General features: G+C 41.9%; 2 protein-coding genes across 4 annotated transcripts in view; one reads left to right on the top strand and one right to left on the bottom strand.

Moving 5' to 3' along the window:
* Positions 1-2,722: 2,722 nt before the first annotated feature.
* LOC308507233 (ras-related protein Rap-2a-like) lies at positions 2,723-3,491 on the bottom strand (the record flags this gene model as incomplete). Its single annotated transcript, XM_081071937.1, has 1 exon — positions 2,723-3,491. One exon carries the CDS (start codon positions 3,489-3,491, stop codon positions 2,940-2,942), a length of 552 nt encoding a protein of 183 aa, XP_080928063.1. The 3' UTR covers positions 2,723-2,939.
* Positions 3,492-5,172: 1,681 nt separating this feature from the next.
* Positions 5,173-18,604, top strand: part of LOC308507602 (uncharacterized protein) — a 91,526-nt gene continuing 78,094 nt past the window's right edge. For 2 of the 3 annotated variants that reach the window (XM_081072807.1, XM_081072809.1), the window contains exons 1-5: positions 5,173-5,543; positions 8,966-9,080; positions 9,242-9,415; positions 14,766-14,872; positions 16,174-16,311. In XM_081072807.1, coding sequence (XP_080928933.1) covers positions 5,293-5,543; positions 8,966-9,080; positions 9,242-9,415; positions 14,766-14,872; positions 16,174-16,311 — 785 coding nt within the window. In that variant the 5' untranslated portion in view covers positions 5,173-5,292. The remainder of the gene's footprint in view (positions 5,544-8,965; positions 9,081-9,241; positions 9,416-14,765; positions 14,873-16,173; positions 16,312-18,604) is intronic. The other variant, XM_081072808.1, reaches the window with a different exon arrangement.

Raw genomic sequence — 18,604 nt, forward strand, 5'->3', positions numbered from 1 at the left:
GAAAAGTGATGGCAACTATAGCGATTAGTCAAGTTCAGTCTTAATTCTATAAACCAAAGGAGAAAATCATCAAAGCACCTTTCAATAGTTTAAGATATTATGTAATACTTTTGATCAGATGCTGGCTTGTTTTGTGTAAGTGGAACAAAATGAAAGGCATCAGTTACCATCACTACCACAGCGTAAAAGAACCAAAATAAAAGCTGCAATATAAAAGAAAAAAAATTTAACAAATGCTGCCTTTGTATAAAAAATAAGACAAAACAAAAACAAAAAAATCCTTAGCATAATAGCTAAAAAAAAAAAGTGGGTCTTTGGATCAAACCATAATATTTTTAAGGCATGTTAGAAAAACTTTCACTTATCTAGTTGCTAGTCTGATCAGGGCATAAAATAAATAGTGACACAAGGTCACAAACTTTTCTCTGTAGCCACTATTTTACTTCATGTGCCAACAAATTTAATCTTGTTCTTAAGCTTTTTATTAACATCTCAACAAACACATTCATTCAAGCTGAGTTATAGTCATACCAGATGAAATACCAACAGTAAGAGCGCACGAGGGTTTCCCCGTTTCTGGATCTTTGATGCTTTGTCACTAAATATGTAGGCTGTGTGGAAACACTGTGATCAGGCAGCCACTAAGTCAGTTATTAGTAACATCTTTACAGTAAAAGCCCACCTTATTGTCTGACACAATCACTTCTAAGTAAAACCCCAATTTGAAGATAATCTTTTCCACCTTACATTTTGCCATACTGTTCATATTATTTTTCTTATCTGCATAGCAATCCATAATGTGAATGTTATTAGATGTTTCTAATAAGTAATTTTAGTTGTGATAAATTGCTATTAAATATGGAATTCTAAAAATCAATCATTCTGAGAAGTGAGAGGCTTTAAAACTCAACCAATTCACTAACAAAATATTTGTTTCAGTAGATAAATCGTATTTCTCGAATCTTTGATTTCTCTACATGCTGAGTCGAATTTTACACAATGAAATTTGTTTCAATAGAACTGGTTAGGGCTTTTGTTCTATAAATGAGGTGCTTATAATTGGGGTATAAGAAAACCTATACTGAAGAATGCAAACATTCACAATTCAAAGACGCTGATCACCATGGCCTGGTTTCCCCCACATAGTCTGTTTTCTTATCTATGAAAAGTCCACCTTTTTCTATCCTCTAAGCTTAATGCCAATTTACTAAACACTTGGGGAGGGGGGGTGTGGGCACCAATGATTTCAATTATGTATAATAAACATTTAAATAATTTATATTCTGCAGTACGGATTTTCAGTATAGGCAATTATCTCCAACTTGTGCCAAATTCTTAGGAACAATAAACACACATGCACACATACAGTCTTCTCTCAGTTACACACATAAGACCAGAGGTTACTTGCACAAGAGTGTGAAACCAACAAAACATGGGGCAGTATGTAGATCACAGGCTCAGTGATATTGCAGTTCAAGGCCAAATTTATCTCCAGAGAATCAGCTCAAGATACTCTCTTTAGCATTTGTAACTCTGAAGTTAGTTAAAAACCCTTCTACACTTGATTGTAAAATGTATGAGTAGGTTTTTCCTGTGCCATTACTCATGCAAATGATAAATACTTCACGGCTATGAAAACCAAGAGTATCAGAGCTTGAGCACCTTTTCAAAACAAAATGTTCTCTAGCTTTATTTGCCACTTCAGTAATCAGAGCAAAATTGTTATAAGAAAATCTTAATATAATTCTCCAGGAAAATGAAAGATAAAAGGTTTTTCTGTCCCTTACCTTCCACTCTATAATTTACGTTCTACTTTTAAGCCCAAATTATTTCACATGGTTATTCAATTTTTTTAAATGCCTGCAATAAAGCTCTGCTAGAGCAAACTCGATTTTGAAAGCAGGTTAACCAAGAATCACACCACAACCATAGCCCTTAAAGGCAAGAAGGAATTTGCTGCTTAAACAAACGTAAAAATGCAAGATATTTGTAGTGTCCTGTGAGGTTCTGCAAATGGGAACATGTGGATGCAGCATGGCTTCATTTTCCTTACATGATGGTACTAGTCAGTCTATCAGAACGCTTCTCGTTAGTAAGGCGAGGCAATCTCTTTGCATCCCAGTTGCTCTTCCTTCTTGTTCAGTAAAGTAATCAAGACCATACCTGCTTGGTTAACAGAGGGTGGGTTTGGGGTTGTAATTCGGATCAAACCCTTGTGAGAGCCTCCATTTTCTGTGGCAAAGCAGGTGATTTAACACATTTAAAACCAGATTGTATTTTTACACAACCTGTTCTGACTTATGCTCTACTAAGGATTGATGCATGAATTAGTTCCGTGTCACAAATTAGGATAACATCTACAATTAAGCATCAATTTTGAAAAACAGAAATGTGTCGGCTGAGCAAAGAATCTCTCCCTGTAATGCTGCTGGCAGGTCAGCTGTTATTATGTTACTTGACAGAATACATTGGTTAGAAGCACTATCTCAATGCCTGAAAATTCAGTACTCTCGTAGGAAAATATTTCTCCTTTACTTATTTCTTTTTTAAAGAAGACAAAATATTTTAATTGTAAGTGGTCACAGGAATTCTTCTGGGTTCTCTCTTGTGATTATTTTTAATTTATACAATAGTTGCTTCTGTCAACTCAGGGACCATGCCATCATAGCTTTCAAAGGAGATCACCCTGAAGATCGATTGGCTATGCCTTAAAGTTGCAGGTGCATACAGGAGACTGAGGACAATGGTGAAAACTGTAGTTACTGAACCCAAATGTTACTCAGAGACGTCAACTGACAATCACGGCTGAATTCTGAATAAGGGCAGCTATTTCACTGTAGATCACACCACATGTCCTGCAAACTCCGCAGTCGAGTAGACGGCGTTTGTATCGCCTAGGATATGGGGCAAATCCTGTCCAGGAGAGCCATTTTTGAATGCTATTGTATGTTACATGCGGAACAGCATGGGTCGTCTTTGTCAGGCTGCGCGGCATAGTTCATTTGCCTCACAATTTCTGCAAAGAGTTCATCCACCATTGTTTTACTTTTAGCAGAAGTCTCCATACAGGGGCAGCCCCACTCTTCAGCAAGGGCTCGGCCTTCATTGGATGACACTTCTCTCTCACTTTCCAGGTCCACTTTGTTCCCAACCAAGATGACTGGCACTTTCTCATACCGCTTCACGCGGATGATCCGGTCCCGCATGGGCTTGATGTCCTGGAAGCTCTGCTGGTTGACAAGGCTGTAGACGAGGATGAAGCCCTGGCCGTTCTTGATGTACAGGTCCCGCATGGACGCGAACTGCTCGGTACCCGCCGTGTCCAGGATCTCCAGCACCGACGACGACGAGTCCACCTCGATCTCCTTGCGGTAGAAGTCCTCGATGGTGGGGTCGTATTTCTCGATGAAGGTGCCGGTCACGAACTGCACGGTCAGGGCGGATTGGCCGACCCCGCCCGAGCCCAGCACCACCACTTTGTACTCGCGCATCGTCCCTCCGCGGCCGCCCGCGACATAGACCTACGCCCGCCGCGCCGAGCTCCCGGACCCTGCCCCGGCGGCCGGCACCGCTGCCTGCCGCGGCCGCCCCCACCTCACAGCCGTCGCGGCCCCCCGGGCGCCGGCGGAAGGAGCGGCGGCCCAAGACATGGACCGATCCCGGCGGCAATGCGCCCCGCGGGGGCCGGCAGGAACTAAGGGCGAGCAGCGAACGCGAGCCGCCCGAGCCGCCCGAGCCCCCCGAGCCGCCCGAGACCCCCGAGCCGCCCGAGCCGCCCGAGCCCCCCGAGCCCCCCGAGCCGCCCGAGCCCCCCGAGACCCCCGAGCCGCCCGAGCCGCCCGAGCCCCCCGAGCCGGCCGAGCCCCCCGAGCCGCCCGAGCCCCCCGAGCCGCCCGAGCCCCCCGAGCCGCCCGAGCCCCCCCGAGCCGCCCGAGCCGCCCGAGCCGCCCGAGACTCCCGAGCCGCCCGAGCCGGCCGAGCCGCCCGAGACCCCCGAGCCCCCCGAGCCGCCCGAGCCCCCCGAGCCGCCCGAGCCGCCCGAGACTCCCGAGCCGCCCGAGACTCCCGAGCCGCCCGAGCCCCCCGAGCCGCCCGAGCCGCCCGAGCCCCCCGAGCCGCCCGAGCCGCCCGAGCCCCCCGAGCCCCCCGAGCCGCCCGAGCCCCCCGAACAACCCGACCCCCCCGAGCCCCCCGAGCCCCCCGAGCCGGCCGAGCCGCCCGAGCCCCCCGAGCCCCCCGAGCCCCCCGAGCCGCCCGAGCCCCCCGAGCCGCCCGAGCCCCCCGAGCCGCCCGAGCCCCCCGAGCCGCCCGAGCCGCCCGAGCCCCCCGAGCCGCCCGAGCCGCCCGAGCCCCCCGAGCCGGCCGAGCCCCCCGAGCCGCGGGCCCGCAGTGCTGCCCGCCAGCCTCCTAAGGTGGCTTTTTAAAAAGGTGTCTGAAAATCAAACCGGCTATAATAATACTGGTCCAGTTGTCACAAATTGACAAGTGAATATAATACCAACTAAAGAAAGGATTGGAAATGTGGATCTTTTCTGGCCATTCTAGACTGAATAAATCGGTGAAATCCTGAGGCAAAACAGCAAATTTCCTTTCTTTCTTAACATATATACTGAAAAGAGAAAGAGATTTCTAGTTTCACAGGCCTTATTCAAAAAGCAGATAAGTACAAAGTATACTCCAATTTTTAAAGAAGATTTTTGGGTCTAAGGTGATAGATATTGAGGTTGAAAATAAAACGTTTCAAAATACAAGAGTTTTCTCTGGGAAATCAAGCTTTTAAATGCTTTTGTGTTTTATACATCGAAATTAATACATTTCAGTTTTAGGGTACATAAAGTTTTTTTTTTCTTCTCTCATTTATGGTTTTTGCTTCCCCCAAGTTCTCTGCCTGTTACATACCTGTTTTCTTAATTCAGGAAATGAAATTTCGTATTTCATTTTGCTCAGACGACCCAGCAGAAGCCTGGGCCAGCGCCCACCGAGGTCCGAATGGAACTCAGCGCTGCCCACAGGCCACCTCTGAAGCTTGAGGCGCCTGGGCCTTGCACGTGGGCTCCGGGTGCCCTTGACCTTGGCCCCGGGGCTCTGTGCGCATGCGCAGCCCTCGGCCTCTGCCCCGTGCACCGTTGCTTGGTGACGGCCGTTCTGGGCGGAGAGATTCCAAACCGCCTTGCTGTCCTGCGGGGATACTGTGGCGACTGGAGTTGGCTGCTCTAGAGGCTACTGTTGGCTGGGCGCGGAGAAAACAGGCGTGAGAAGTGCGGAGGAGGTTCTGAAGCCCGTGGCTTGGCCATGAAGAAGTGTTTTGGCTCTGGGCTTCAGAAGGTCAGGTCCCGCTTGGGTTTCCGAAGGAGACCCCAGAGCGATGGTGGTGGCTGGCAGCCTGAGACCGGAGGTGGGGTCACCTCGGAGTCCGGGTACTGCAACCAAGGCAGAGATCGCATACAAATCTACAGAGCTGCCGCCAGGGGCAACGTATCAGAAGTGCAGAGGCTGCTCTCGCTCCATCCAGAGAGACTGGATGACAGAGACCTGCAGAAGAGGTGAGCGGGCCTGGGGGGCCGCAGGGCACGGGCCGGAGGCGGCGGGGGCCTGGGAGAGGGGCCTGGGAGGGGCGCTACGCTGGTGGGGACCTTACCCCGGGGGCAGGGCCCAGGCCGCCGTGGTGAGCACCAGGACAAACTCTCAAGGTCCCGTCACTCATAATTCCCCTTACAAAGCACTTTACTGACAATTTTAAACAAATTCAACTAAATATCAGTAATAGAAATGAAAAGAAGTATAGCATTTGAAAAAGAAGCATTTTACTTTTGATGTGCACAGTTTTAGACCATGTTGTTAAACACTACAGAAAAGTGCGTAATGAGAAAACTGATTCCCATAATAGAGCGACTTGTGGGCTAAAAAAATCAGCTAAAACCCAGTATCCGTTTTACATCAGTGTCCACCCATGTATGTATGGTGTTTATTGAGGGGCCTTAGAAGGGAAGCTTCCAGTGGAAGATGGCTGTGGTCTGTCTAGGAAGACTCGTTTTCTCACCGCGTGTGCTCTTCCTCTAGTTATCAGTTTTCCACAAGCCAACTAAACTCTCAGGGTTTTAAAAGTTTTGGGTTGCACATGGTGTCTCTTTGATTGTAGTGATAAAATTAAGAATCATTCTGCATAGTAGACGAAGATTTGCCCTTCTAGGTGTCAACGGGTGCTCTATTGCCACCATTTCTTTACTAAGAGCTGAAAAGAGAGATAAATGATTGGAATATAGCAGAAAATGCCCAAACACCCTAATATATGCAGGATGTTAGAGCTTCATAGTGATGACATTTCGCGTTAGTAGAAAATATGAATTACTCATGAATGATGGAGAAATACCTGTTAAGTATTTGGAGAAAATTTGTTAGATTTTCATGTCACAAAAATAAGTTCCAGATGTACTGTAGATTAAAAATTATAAATATACAAAATGAGGAAGGTACCAGAAGAAAACAGAAATGCCTATTTATACAATTTTTTATGTTGGCGAAGACTTCAAAAAAACCAAGAGTTCAGAAGGTTGGTTGAGCAATATAAGAAATCAATAGTCTCTGTATATCAGAAAATAATACTAACAAAATAAAAGAAAAGGTACTTGCAAATTATGTACAGCATACACATATCAGGGAAAAGTGTATCTTTGTTTTATAGAGAAGTGTCTGAAATCAACAGAAAAAAGCGCTCGAATTTTGAATTGGACCAAGTTCTTTCTGTGTATCTATAAGTGACCAATATTTAGTGCCCCAGGTAAAAAAAAAAAAAGGAATTAAAGTTGAAAGAGAAATGAAAACTTCTTTTCCATCCTCAAAGGTTGAGAAGATGAGGAGTCATGGTACTTGTACTTCTGCTTCAAATTAAAGTTGCTTCAGACTTTTCAAAGTTTGGTGACTTTTCATTTTGGTGATAAGTACCACATTTAAAAATGTATATTCCCTTTACTCATCAATTCCAAGTGCTAAAATGTTTTTATGAAATAATTATATAAATCACATACAATTTGCTTTTCTCAGCACTGCTTACAATATCAATGTATTGTGAAAAACTCACATCAACACATTTCGTAAATAAATTGCAGTGCATCTGTAGGATGGAATTACCTGAGACCGCTGAAGGTGGTATGGATAATACATACATGTTTACATGCAAAGATGTACTTTGGTAGATTGGAAAAGGAGAAAGAATTCCTTTGATTATACACACACACAGACTACGATGTTATTTTAGCCAAAAATATGTGCAAACTTGATTACTGAGTATTTGTACAGTGACATTTTCTTTTTTAAAAAGTCTGATCTCTACACTGAACATATACAGAAATTCTAGTAACAGTTTATTATTAATAAAGTAGTCCCAGGTAATATTTCATTATTCCCAGGAATATGAATCTTGTACAGATTAAAACAATTTCTCACTTCTATTTTCAATTTTTTTTTTTTAAAGATTGGTATTTTCTGGCAACTTTTAGCCTCTTCAGAAGTAAAGGCAGTCTTTTTATCTGTGCCGGTAGAAGTTCATGTATCTATATTTCTGTACACACTTATTTTTTTATTATATAGAGCTTCATTACCTATAACATTAAGTGATTTTTGATTCATCATTTTGGTTCTGTCTTTATGGAAATCAAAAATAGCACATATAAGTGATTATTACTATTGCAGAAGTACTGCTTTACTATAAACATTTTGTTTAAAAACATTGAACTCTCCAGCTGTAGTTATCCCTTCTTTCAATCCATTTATTCATCAAATATACACTGAATAACTGTTACGGAGCAGACACAGTCTACTCGGGACTCTCAGAATCTATCTCTCAGGCCCTCTTCATCCTTAAAAACTTTATGTTGCCCAGTAGGAGCGAAATGAAAAATTGTAAATGGACGTAATAGTACCTAATCTCCATTGAAGCTTTTCCTCCCTCGTTTCAAATAAAAGGATTTCTACAGTTAGGACATTGTGAACAGTAACCAAACTTGCTGTTTACCTAGTGTACAATAGTATTAAATATGAGTATCGATCACTGGAAATCGTCCGATTTTCATATAATCTATGACTCGAAACAGACAATGAAAGGAGCCATCCTTAGTCACTTGAATGCTGAGTCTCCTTTGGCTTCAAGTTTCTTGAAAATCAAAACAAGAATTACTTTGTGATTTTAGTCCTCTTTCCCCATGATGCCCTTAAGAATGAACATTTATTTAGATGCCAATTTATGACGAGAACTGCGGAAGGTCTGGTGTGTTTCCATTATTTCACTTCACGTCAGGGTGGTAAGATGCCGGTTCTTGTAAATACCAGTAAGAAATTATTTAAATGCTGCCAACTATACTTTCAAGGCACTCTGAATTGTACATTGCCTTCCAGAGTCAGAGGTGTTAAAATATGAGAAAAGAAGCATCTTAGAACCACTGAAATACAGTGTTCTTTCTTAATCCTTAAAACATAGCTGCAAAGTAGGTGGAATGATATCATTTTACTTAATTGAAATGTTGTCTTGTAAAGTAGTAGTGATGGTAATAATTCTGATAATATTACCAGTTACTGAGCTGTGTGTTTTGTGCTAGGAACCTAAGTAAACACTTTACATAGATTTCCATGTGAGCCCACAACAGTGTTAACTACTGTTTTTATCCCCACTTTGTTGATGAGGAAATGGAGGCACACAAAGGCTAAGGGACAGCTAATAAGTGGTCGAATTAAATTAGGATCAAACCGAGTTGAGCTGATTCCCCAGGGCATGCTCTCTGTAGTCACATAGGCTGCTCTGTCCTTAGTGTGGCGAGTAACCAGAGCTCGTGAATATTGTACTTTGTGCAGAAGAAAACTCCATGTTGGTTCTGAAGGCATTGGAGTGGCGCGTCATGTTTACAATTGCGTGCAGAGCTGCATGTTTGAGACAGTGCCCTGTAATGTCCTAAATGTCCTCTCACCCTCATAGGACTGCTCTCCATTTGGCCTGCACCTTTGGCCATTCGGAAGTGGTGACTCTTCTAGCAGAGAAAAAATGCCAGATGAATTTCGGTGACAACAAAAACAAGACAGCTCTAATAAAGGTATGTGGTAGCCAGCTCTGTCAACAGGAGATGGATTTTATTTTAGTATTTAGAATAAAAATGAATTTATCTCAATTAACTATAACTAATTGTGGAAACTTGTGGAATGCTTACTTTGAATTCCCATAATTTACCGTTTATTTAATGACGTATCCTGACAGGCCGTGGAGTGCCAGGAAGAGGAGTGTGCAACAATCCTACTACAACATGGAGCGGATCCACATGTGAAGGACGATTGTGACAACACGGCTCTCCACTACGCGGCCATAGGGCAAAACACCGCGATAGTTGAACAGCTGCTGCAATATCAGGCAGATATGGAAGCAACCAATGAGGTATAGATCCACAGACTGTATTTACACAATATTTGTTATACGTGTGTTTCAGTCACAAGCATTTTATTTCTAGTCGACATATACTGCATGCTGTACATCGCTCCCTGTCGCCATAGAAACAAGTCCAAAGCCAAGTCAGGAAGGGGAAATGAGGTGGCCACAGAAAGGGCCCAGCTCTGTCCTGTAACAGTCCTGTTACTGCGTGGGAGTGGGTGGCAGGCTCAGAGCCCACCAAGGACTGACGACCCGGGGGGAGGGAAGTATGTGGGGGTGGCTGCTGCAGGGCAGGGCCTAGGAGATGGGTGAGCCTGGGTCCCGCCAGGGAGCTGGGGGGTGCAGGTAGGGAGGGGAAGCAGCAGGACACAGGCCCTGAGCACCCCAGGCCTCGGGGATTCTGAAGATCGGGGCAGGAGGGCCAGCACGTTTGGACATCCAGCAAGGGCATCGGCCTGTGCTCCTAGCCACTCTGCCAGCCACGGCCCCCCTTGGGGTCTCCACCTCGGAGTGGGGCTCCTGCTCAGGCTGGCGGAGGTGCTGGGCGGGTTTTAGGTGTACAGAGGGAGCAGGTGATGGGGACGCGTTCACCCCTTTTTGTTCTTGGACATACATCACCGCTCGCCACTGCAACCCCAGCAGGAATGCCCTTGGTTGACAGAGGAAGGGTCAATTTTACACCTTTGGAAGCTCAAGTGTTCCCTGAATGCAAACAGTTGGAACTTAATTTTCTAAAATTTTACTTTACGTGATGATACCTCTAAAGTAGCAGTAGAGGGCACAGCTCTCTTTTATGCACTTATGATAAATTACTTGTGAAAACAACACTTGTAACAGGCAACACTTCCTTTTTTAAGTGTTTTTTCACGTCCGAGTTGTTTTCCAATTAATGCAAAACAATGCAGGAAAGCAAAATTTGCCTTTGAAATCGGCTTTACCTTAAAACTCAAACAAACAAAAGCATTTTACAATATCATAGTAATCTTCCCGCTGTTGACAAATTGCTATTTATAAACAAATGATTTATATAAAGCTATTTAGTTTTCATTGGCTAAAGCCTAAGAGGTAAAAAGGAAAGGGAAAGGAAATAACTATCAGAAATATGCAGGGCAATTTGGAAATTTGGCTATTGAGGGGAAATAACAAGAAGAGGTTTTTCAAAACCTCATGGACACAGACAGCAGTTCAATATTTGCCAGAGGGTAAAGGCGGGAGGGGTGATAGATGAGGAAAAAGGGGTCAAACATAATGGTGGTGGAAGGAGAACTGACTCTGGTGGTGAGCACACAATGCGATATACAGATGCTGTATCATAGAAATGACACTTGCAACCAACGTGATTTTACTAATCAATGTCACCCCAATAAGTTTAATTAATAAACAGAGGTTTTTTTATTTTTGTTTTCCTTCAGTTTATATGCTTAGTCAAGGTCCTCTTCAGTTTTGGGGGATAATAATCCTTAGTTTGGGAGAGAGAGTTAGTGAGTTTTAAATTCCCCTAAGACCACATCTAGGAAGGCTCCGAATCCACCAGATTACAGTGAACAGGTGGCAATTAAGTGGGAAAGGAAGGAAAGACAGATAATTAAGTGACATATCATCTGTTCTGGCAGAAAGAGCCACCTAGGTAAGAGTCTAAACTCTGCTGTGAAATGTAGACTGTCCCATGAGAAGTAAGGAGTTTAGCAGTAATGAAATCAAGTTGCATTTTAATTGTTAATCCCGTTTCCACTCCTACCCAGGAAATTAAGTGTGGTTTTCATAAGTGACATGTCTCTTCCACTTTTATTTGGCCTAATCCTCAATATCAGAGGAAATTGGTGACATAGGCGAGAGAAGAGGAGACTGAAGTGATCGTCTACTGGACTAGTTCTTGGCTAGAATTATGCTGGCGAATCACAGTCACCCTAGGAACTTTAAAAACATTCACAACCATTTACAAGCTAGGCTCTTCCTGAAGGTTTTGACTATGTAAAGCTAATAAGGCCTGGACATGTGTTGTTTAGAAATATTTCCCTGAGATTCTGATACAACTCTTGGTTAAGAACTACTAGTGCAATATATCAATTCGCAGATCTCAAATACTTAAGAAATCTCTAGAAGAGGTGGAGTTTGAGAGGTGATTTTCCTTCAGCTCTCTCCTTCCCAACACTCTTTGCCTGACTTTTGAACTGTCTGTACCTCTGGGCTCGAGAAGTGGAAGGAAATATCATTGGCAGTATCTACTGGCTTAAAGAAGAACACCTTTTTCCTTTCAGCCATCAGTCATTCACTGGTGCTCTGAGAATCTTTAGAAACTTGCTGATGGGTGGTCTCCTAATGCATAGAATCGGGCCCTTTAAGAGTTTTGCCGATGGACATGCGTCCTATTTGGGAGACCACCTCAGGGATACTGTGGATACCTGATCATGGCATTGTACATCAGAAGCTAAACATTAATGAATGCCAACTATAATTTTATATATATAATGTGATGGTTCAGTGTGAGGTCGGAGGGATAGTGGATGGGGGGAGGGGGGTTCACAGTATGAGGGATATAAATGATGAACGTCTAAGTATTACCTTGTTTTGTACACCTGAAACTAATAAATAAATTAATTAATTAAAAAAAAAAGAGTTTTGCATGTTTGTTTGTGCTCAGGTTGTTAGATCAACAAATGCTTACTGCATGCGGGGTTTTCCTGCAGTAATAGGAAATTGTGAACCTGCTTTTTTTGCCTGTTGTTCTGTAAATCTCCAGTTTTCTTTTCTTTGTTTTTAATTAAATTTATTAGGATGACAATGGTTATTGTATTTAAATAGGTTTCAAGTGTACATTTCTATAATGCATCATCTATATGTCATAGTATGTGCTCACCACCCAGAGTCAGTTCTGCCTTCACCGTATATTTGACCCCCCTTACCCTCTTCTACTATCCACCGTCCCCCCTTATGTTCTGGTAACCACTGAACTGTTGTCTGTGTCTGTGAGTTTTTGTTTCCTTGTCTTGTTCGTCTGTTGCTTTCAGTTTCATATCCCTCATATGAGTGAAGTCGTATGGTCCTCGACTTTTTCTGTCCGATTTGTGTTGCATAGCATAATACTGTCATGATCCATCCATGTTGTCCCAAATGGCAGCATTTCATTTTTTTCTATGGCAGAGTAGTATGCCATTGTGTTTGCATACAACATCTTTTTTATCCAGTCATCTATTGAAGGACAGTTTTGTTGTTTCCATTTCTGGGCCACCGTAAATGTTGCTGCAATGATCGAAGGTGTGTGATAAACTCTCTCAGTATGTCTGTGAAATTCATAGAGCCGTGGCATAATCACGATGGTAGGTTTCAACATGAAATCCCGTGAAGTTAGTAGCAATACAGATGGGAAGTGTCAATAATTTAGTGTCAGCAGTTCTATAATGTAATTATCCATTGGGTTAACAATCTGAAAAATGAATACAAATAGATTATGGTTTGAATAAGAATGGGAAAAATTCTTGAAGTGGGTGTAATGAGTCTACATGACAGTTTTATTGCATGTTGGGGCCCAGTTTTTTAATGAAGCATATGATACTAAAAAACAGAAAGATTTTACATACAAATATTCACATTATACACAAACATTTGGAAACAGCAGATAAAAAATTCCAAGTGGGCCACGGACTAATTATGGCTCCTCAATATGTTTCGTTTGCCTCCATATGTTGAGTCAACATCGAAAGTTTTGGAGACTCATGAAGAAGTAAGGATGTCAAGCTTCTCTGAAAGAATCAAGCCTGGTCCCCTTGAGCCCTGACTACAGTTGGGTGTCCTGTGGCGAGGCTGCACCTCTTATATGAGACATGTGTTCCCTAGTGTGCCACTGTCCCCACCTGGGTTCTTCACTTACTTGGGTCACCTTCTTTGCCTCCGTAAGCACTGGAGTGTGCGATTCCTGTTTTATAGAATATTTTGATAAACGCTTCAAGATTTTCAAGACAGTCTATATTGATTTATTATATGTATTCTATATTAATCTCCTTAGAATGAGAGTGAGTTTTTCAAGCTAGAATTCTAAGTTTTTCTTTTTAAAAAACAAAAACCAAAAAACTTCCTTTTTCATTATATGTCCTATAAATAATTATACCCATTGAAATGTCTTTAAGTCTTATGAGGTCAATGATGGTTATAGTTGTAGATGTTATGCATATTCCAGGCAGTATTCTATCATCCTCCTCAACGTGGTTCCTTAAAAATGCAAGTGATTTAGTCGCTTTCATGATGCTAAAAATCATCCATATAGATCAGCATTAAAACGTGAACTGATAAGCCATGATATTTTATTTCGGAGTTACATTTTGCCTGAGCTATAAAATAATTTTAAGTAGCAATTAAAATAGAACCAGAATAAAAAAGAGATTTTTTCAGAAAGTAGATAGGCATTGGGGTCCCAAGGTTATCATTGTAACTGAGAATAAAATTTCACATTGAGCTTACCAACAGCTAAGATAAAAACCCATCGTCTTATAATGGGAGAAAACCAATGGACCATTTAGTGATAAGCAATCAAAGGTCATTTGAAGCCTAACTCTTTTTAATTTAGAGTCCACTTCCTTAGTGACCCTTTTGGAGCAGGAGAGCCTGAAGTTGACATCTGGGATCCTGAGAACATGGATAGAAGAGAAGCAAGCAAGTTTGTATAAGCTGCAGAAAACCTCACCTCTGTTGGAAAGCTCTCCGAACTGTATCCCTGAAATTCTGTGATATTTCAAACGTTAATGTTTGCCACAGAAAAGTATTGTCAAATCGGGATTAAGCAACCTGAAACACTTCTTTAGTAATAACCATATAAAGCACAGTTTTATAATACTTCTCAAACACAGGTGATCTTTCTGGAATCTTCCTACTGGGGCACAGTAATTAATTTCTGCTAAAGTACATATTCTTTGGAATATAATGTAACAAACACTACCCCAGAAATAATTATTTAGGTTATCAATTCAATGAAACGACTTAAAGCATTTACATCTATGTTTTCGAGCTTGGAGATACAGGGATGAAGAATAGCCCCTGCCCTCAGAAGGCTCTGGGTTCTGGTGGGGAACGATAAAATAACTGCTGTATAGTGCGATAGAGATTGTGATGGGAGCAAAGTTCTTGGCACCAGGACTGTCAGTGTTTGAAGGGAGTTCTGGAGAATGAGGTGGAAGTCCATCTGTTGGAGAGGAAGGGGGAGGATATTTTAAAGGGAAGGAGCAGCAGACGACAACACAGAGGGCTACTTTTTATTTACTTTCTCTAGTGTATGTTCAAGTTTAGAGGATCTTTTATGAGTTTTCAAATTCAATTTAGAACTACGTAGTTTTTTAAGCTATAAATTGTTTTCTCTGTTTTACAGTTTGGTTTTACACCACTTTTATTTGCTGTGAATGAGAACTGCCCGAAAATGGTGGAATATTTACTCGAGAGACATGCAAACATACATGCAGTTGATAAGTGGAAAAGGTACTTGTTTGTTTGTTTTTTAACTTAGAACTGTTTTAGAGCGGTAACAGTTACTCAAGTCAGAAAGATTAAATTAAGAAGAAGAGGATTAACCTATAATTACAAAGTGAAAAATATCAGCACATCGTCAGTTAGGTAGAAAAGCAATTATTCTGCCTGGTGAACAGGAAGAACCGTATCCTGCAGGATTCATATTCATTTATGATATCGACTGATGTCATTTGTCATTGCAGTTTTTGGTCACATGGTATTATATTAGCTAAAGGGTTTTCACGGTAATTTTACTAGTTTTGTATAGTATGGACTCTAACTTAGTTTATGATACAATATTGGGTTTAGTCTCTCTGACAGTTTTTTTAACCTCTACTGTGTATTCAGGTTTCCTTAAAAGATGCACGTTAAACATAAATAGGAGTTGATTTTGTTGTTTGGATGACTCTGCTTTAAATTGTTTTCCTGAAGGAATACTGATGTTATAGGGTTTTCCCTAAATGACTGTGAATTACTACTACCAGATATTCCTCAGTTTTTATTCTTTTTTCATTTCTAGTCTATTTTGATGTTTTTTTAAATCATTTTTAATTGGTATGGGTAGAAGGGAGAAAGACAACATTAACTGAATAAACTTCTTCTTTAATGAAACAAGTCATAGATGGGTGATTAAAAAAGAGATGGGCTTTCAGTTCACTCAGGACTGGGTTAAAAGCTCAGCTTTCCTACGTGTCACGTGTGTGACCGTGGGAACATTACTGTCATCACCAAACATGTTTCCCGATGTGGAAACGAGGGAAATAATATCTCCTTCAAGTACGGTCGTGTGTCATGACCTGGCATGTGATTCAGTGCCCAGCACATGCTTATGAGCACCGTTAACTCAACGATGACAATGTTTACTAGAATTATCACTAATATTATTGTTTTGAGCCTGCCAAGTAGCTTTAACTTACTTGACTTCTAGCTGACTTTGGATGCACCATATATAAGACTAAGGAAGAAACGGGAAATTCTTCATTGAAATCTTCACCTACTTCAGTTAAGTGACCTCAGCAGAGTTACTTGGCTATTAGAGAACTTTAAATTAGCACCTTCTAGGTAATACCCAGTGGGGCAAGAGGCTTTTTTTTTGTTTTTATGTCCCTTCATTTTAGCCTTGGACATAATTTACAAAGATGAACACTTAAGCATGTAAATGGTCGATTGTATACAGATAAGCACTGTATTGAACTTGGTAAAGTCTCTCAATGTTGCTGTGTACGTAACTGAAAGTTCCTAAGGGTGAAGTTGTCTCTCCGTTATTTCAGAACAGCCCTCATGCTTGCTGCAAGGAATAAGTCCTCAAATACAGTCCGGCTTCTGCTTCAGGCAGGTGCAGATGTCTTTGCTCGAGATGACACTGGGCGCACCGCGGAAGAATATGCTTTCTCTAAGGGTTTGAAGGAGTAAGTGTGTACATTGAAATGCTAGTTATCACCAAACTGGGCTTCCAAACACTTGAACTGTTACTTCTTAGGGAACAGGTGAGACGTCCTAACTGGGGTCAGGCAGGGGGGGAATGGCAGTGAGTTAGTAGACATCCTCAGCCAGAAACCAAGCAAACGATCAGACGTGTAAGACGTAGCAAAGGGACAGATTCCTTATCCCAGAACTTTGAAGACCTTTATCTTTAGGGATCCCCACATTCTCCGTTTCATTCCAAGCATAACCCCTGTGTGTCAGGTACCAATAATGTCTCTTCTCTGACTTTTCCTACTAGTTATTTGGGGGTGTAAAATGTACAGTTTAGCAGGAAATTCTGTATTTTCTGGAGGCTATTGGCTATGCTCCCCCCTTGAATTTTTCAAGAAGCCAGAGTGTTCCCTAAGTCCAAGGGGGACCATCCTCTTTCACAAGTCAGATGGAGAGGGAAGGAAGGTCATTCTGGTCATTCATTGGTTTCCATCGATTGTGTTGCTGCATGGTTGCTATAGAAACGGATCCTGTCGTCATGACTCCCCGTGCTCCCAGGTTCCCTTGCTGATCCCGAGTCCTCTGTGTCCATGGTTTTCCACATTTGGACTTCGAAGTGGCGATATTTTTAACTTGACATGCAGATGCTTGCTTACATTCTCAGCCCCTATTCCAGAGCACCAGCTCCCTGTCCCGGGAGCCAGGACTTCTAGCTTTAGCCACACACAGCCTTCCCTAACACTGAAAAACTATGCGGGGCCCACATCTTAGCCCAAACCTCATGATGACTTACCCTTTGGAGTGTCTTGTTGTGTCTTCTGCTGGCACATGTTAGTTGGAACTTTCTGAGCTGTCAGAGAGGTGCTAGTAATGCTGCAGGAAAAGATCAGACTTTCCTTTCTCCTGTTACCAGATCTGTACCCCAAGGCCACTTGCTATCCCATGGAGTATCTTTCCTTAGGTCCTGGAAGGTCCCATAACGCCTTTCCCAGAGTAGACACTAACTTGCCTGTGATTCCTTAGTTAAGATGAGGCTCAGTGATCTGTTTTCCAAAATAATGAAAATCTGGCCAGTGACTTGACTCTCCCTCAGGTTTCAGAATATTTAAAGTTTTGCCTGACATGGAAGCCAGTAAACAGAAAGCTCTGGATCTAAAGGAGGTTACTTGGTGTTAGAATAGCTGCACCCCTTCCACGCCTCATGAGTGTGCATATATGTTCTATCTTTCAAGTCAACTGGGGATGCCTAGGAAGGTTAGAAAGATCTGATAGGTCAGAGTTTCAGCAGGTAGACATGAGACGGAAGTAGTCCAAGCCAGGTCTTGACTTCTGTGACTTTTCTGCCACTGGTGTGATTAGCTACGATAATAGGGGCAGTTATGTTATCTACCTTATTGAGGTAACATATTTCTAAACGCATTTAATTACAAATTACATAATAGCTGAGATGTACTGAATTACAAACCACAAAGAGAGTAGCTGATAACCAAAATTAAAAACATTTTCTGTAAACTGCAACATTTGAATGTTAAATAGAACCTATGAAAAGCACACATTAGGTTTATTTGGAATTCCAAAATAATTTCAAAAACTAAAGCTCAAAAAAACTTATTCCGTTGCCTTAACATTTTGCTGTATTATCTATTTGATCCTCTGACAACCTGTAAAATAAGGCAGTGAGATGCTTGGTTTGTAGAGGAAAGCTCTGAGCCTAACAGCGGTGACTTCCCCGAAAATGGATCTTGTGGACTATAGAACTAGGATTTCTGAGTTCTCAACTCTCGCCCCTGCTAATTCTAATTAACTGACTGAACTATACTGCCCTCAACATGACTGGTTCACCTTGTTTTTTTGTCTTCTTTAATCACATGCTTAAGAAAAATTTTGTACAACTTACTATGGTTTTTTTTTTTAACTTAAATTTATAGGGGTGACAATGGTTAGTAAAATTACATAGGTTTCAAATGTACAATTCTTTAATATATTGTCTATATATCACATTGTGTGATATACCACCCAGAGTCAGTTCTCCTTCTGTCACCATATGTTTGACCCCCTTTACCCTTTTCTACTATCCCCTCTTCCACTTACTCTCTGACAACTACTGAACTGTTGTCTGTGTCTATAAGTTTTTGTTTCTTTATTTGTTTGCCTTTAGAACTTACAAAATTGAAGCGTATGGGATAATTCAAGTTTTTATATTAGTTCAGATATTACCTGAAATACTCTAAGAATTCCATGTTTTGATAAATGTTTTCCTGTCAGTATTAAGACAGTAATATTCTC

Source organism: Rhinolophus hipposideros (assembly GCF_964194185.1).
Source record: "Rhinolophus hipposideros genome assembly, chromosome: 14".
NCBI classification, from domain to species: Eukaryota; Metazoa; Chordata; class Mammalia; order Chiroptera; family Rhinolophidae; genus Rhinolophus; species Rhinolophus hipposideros.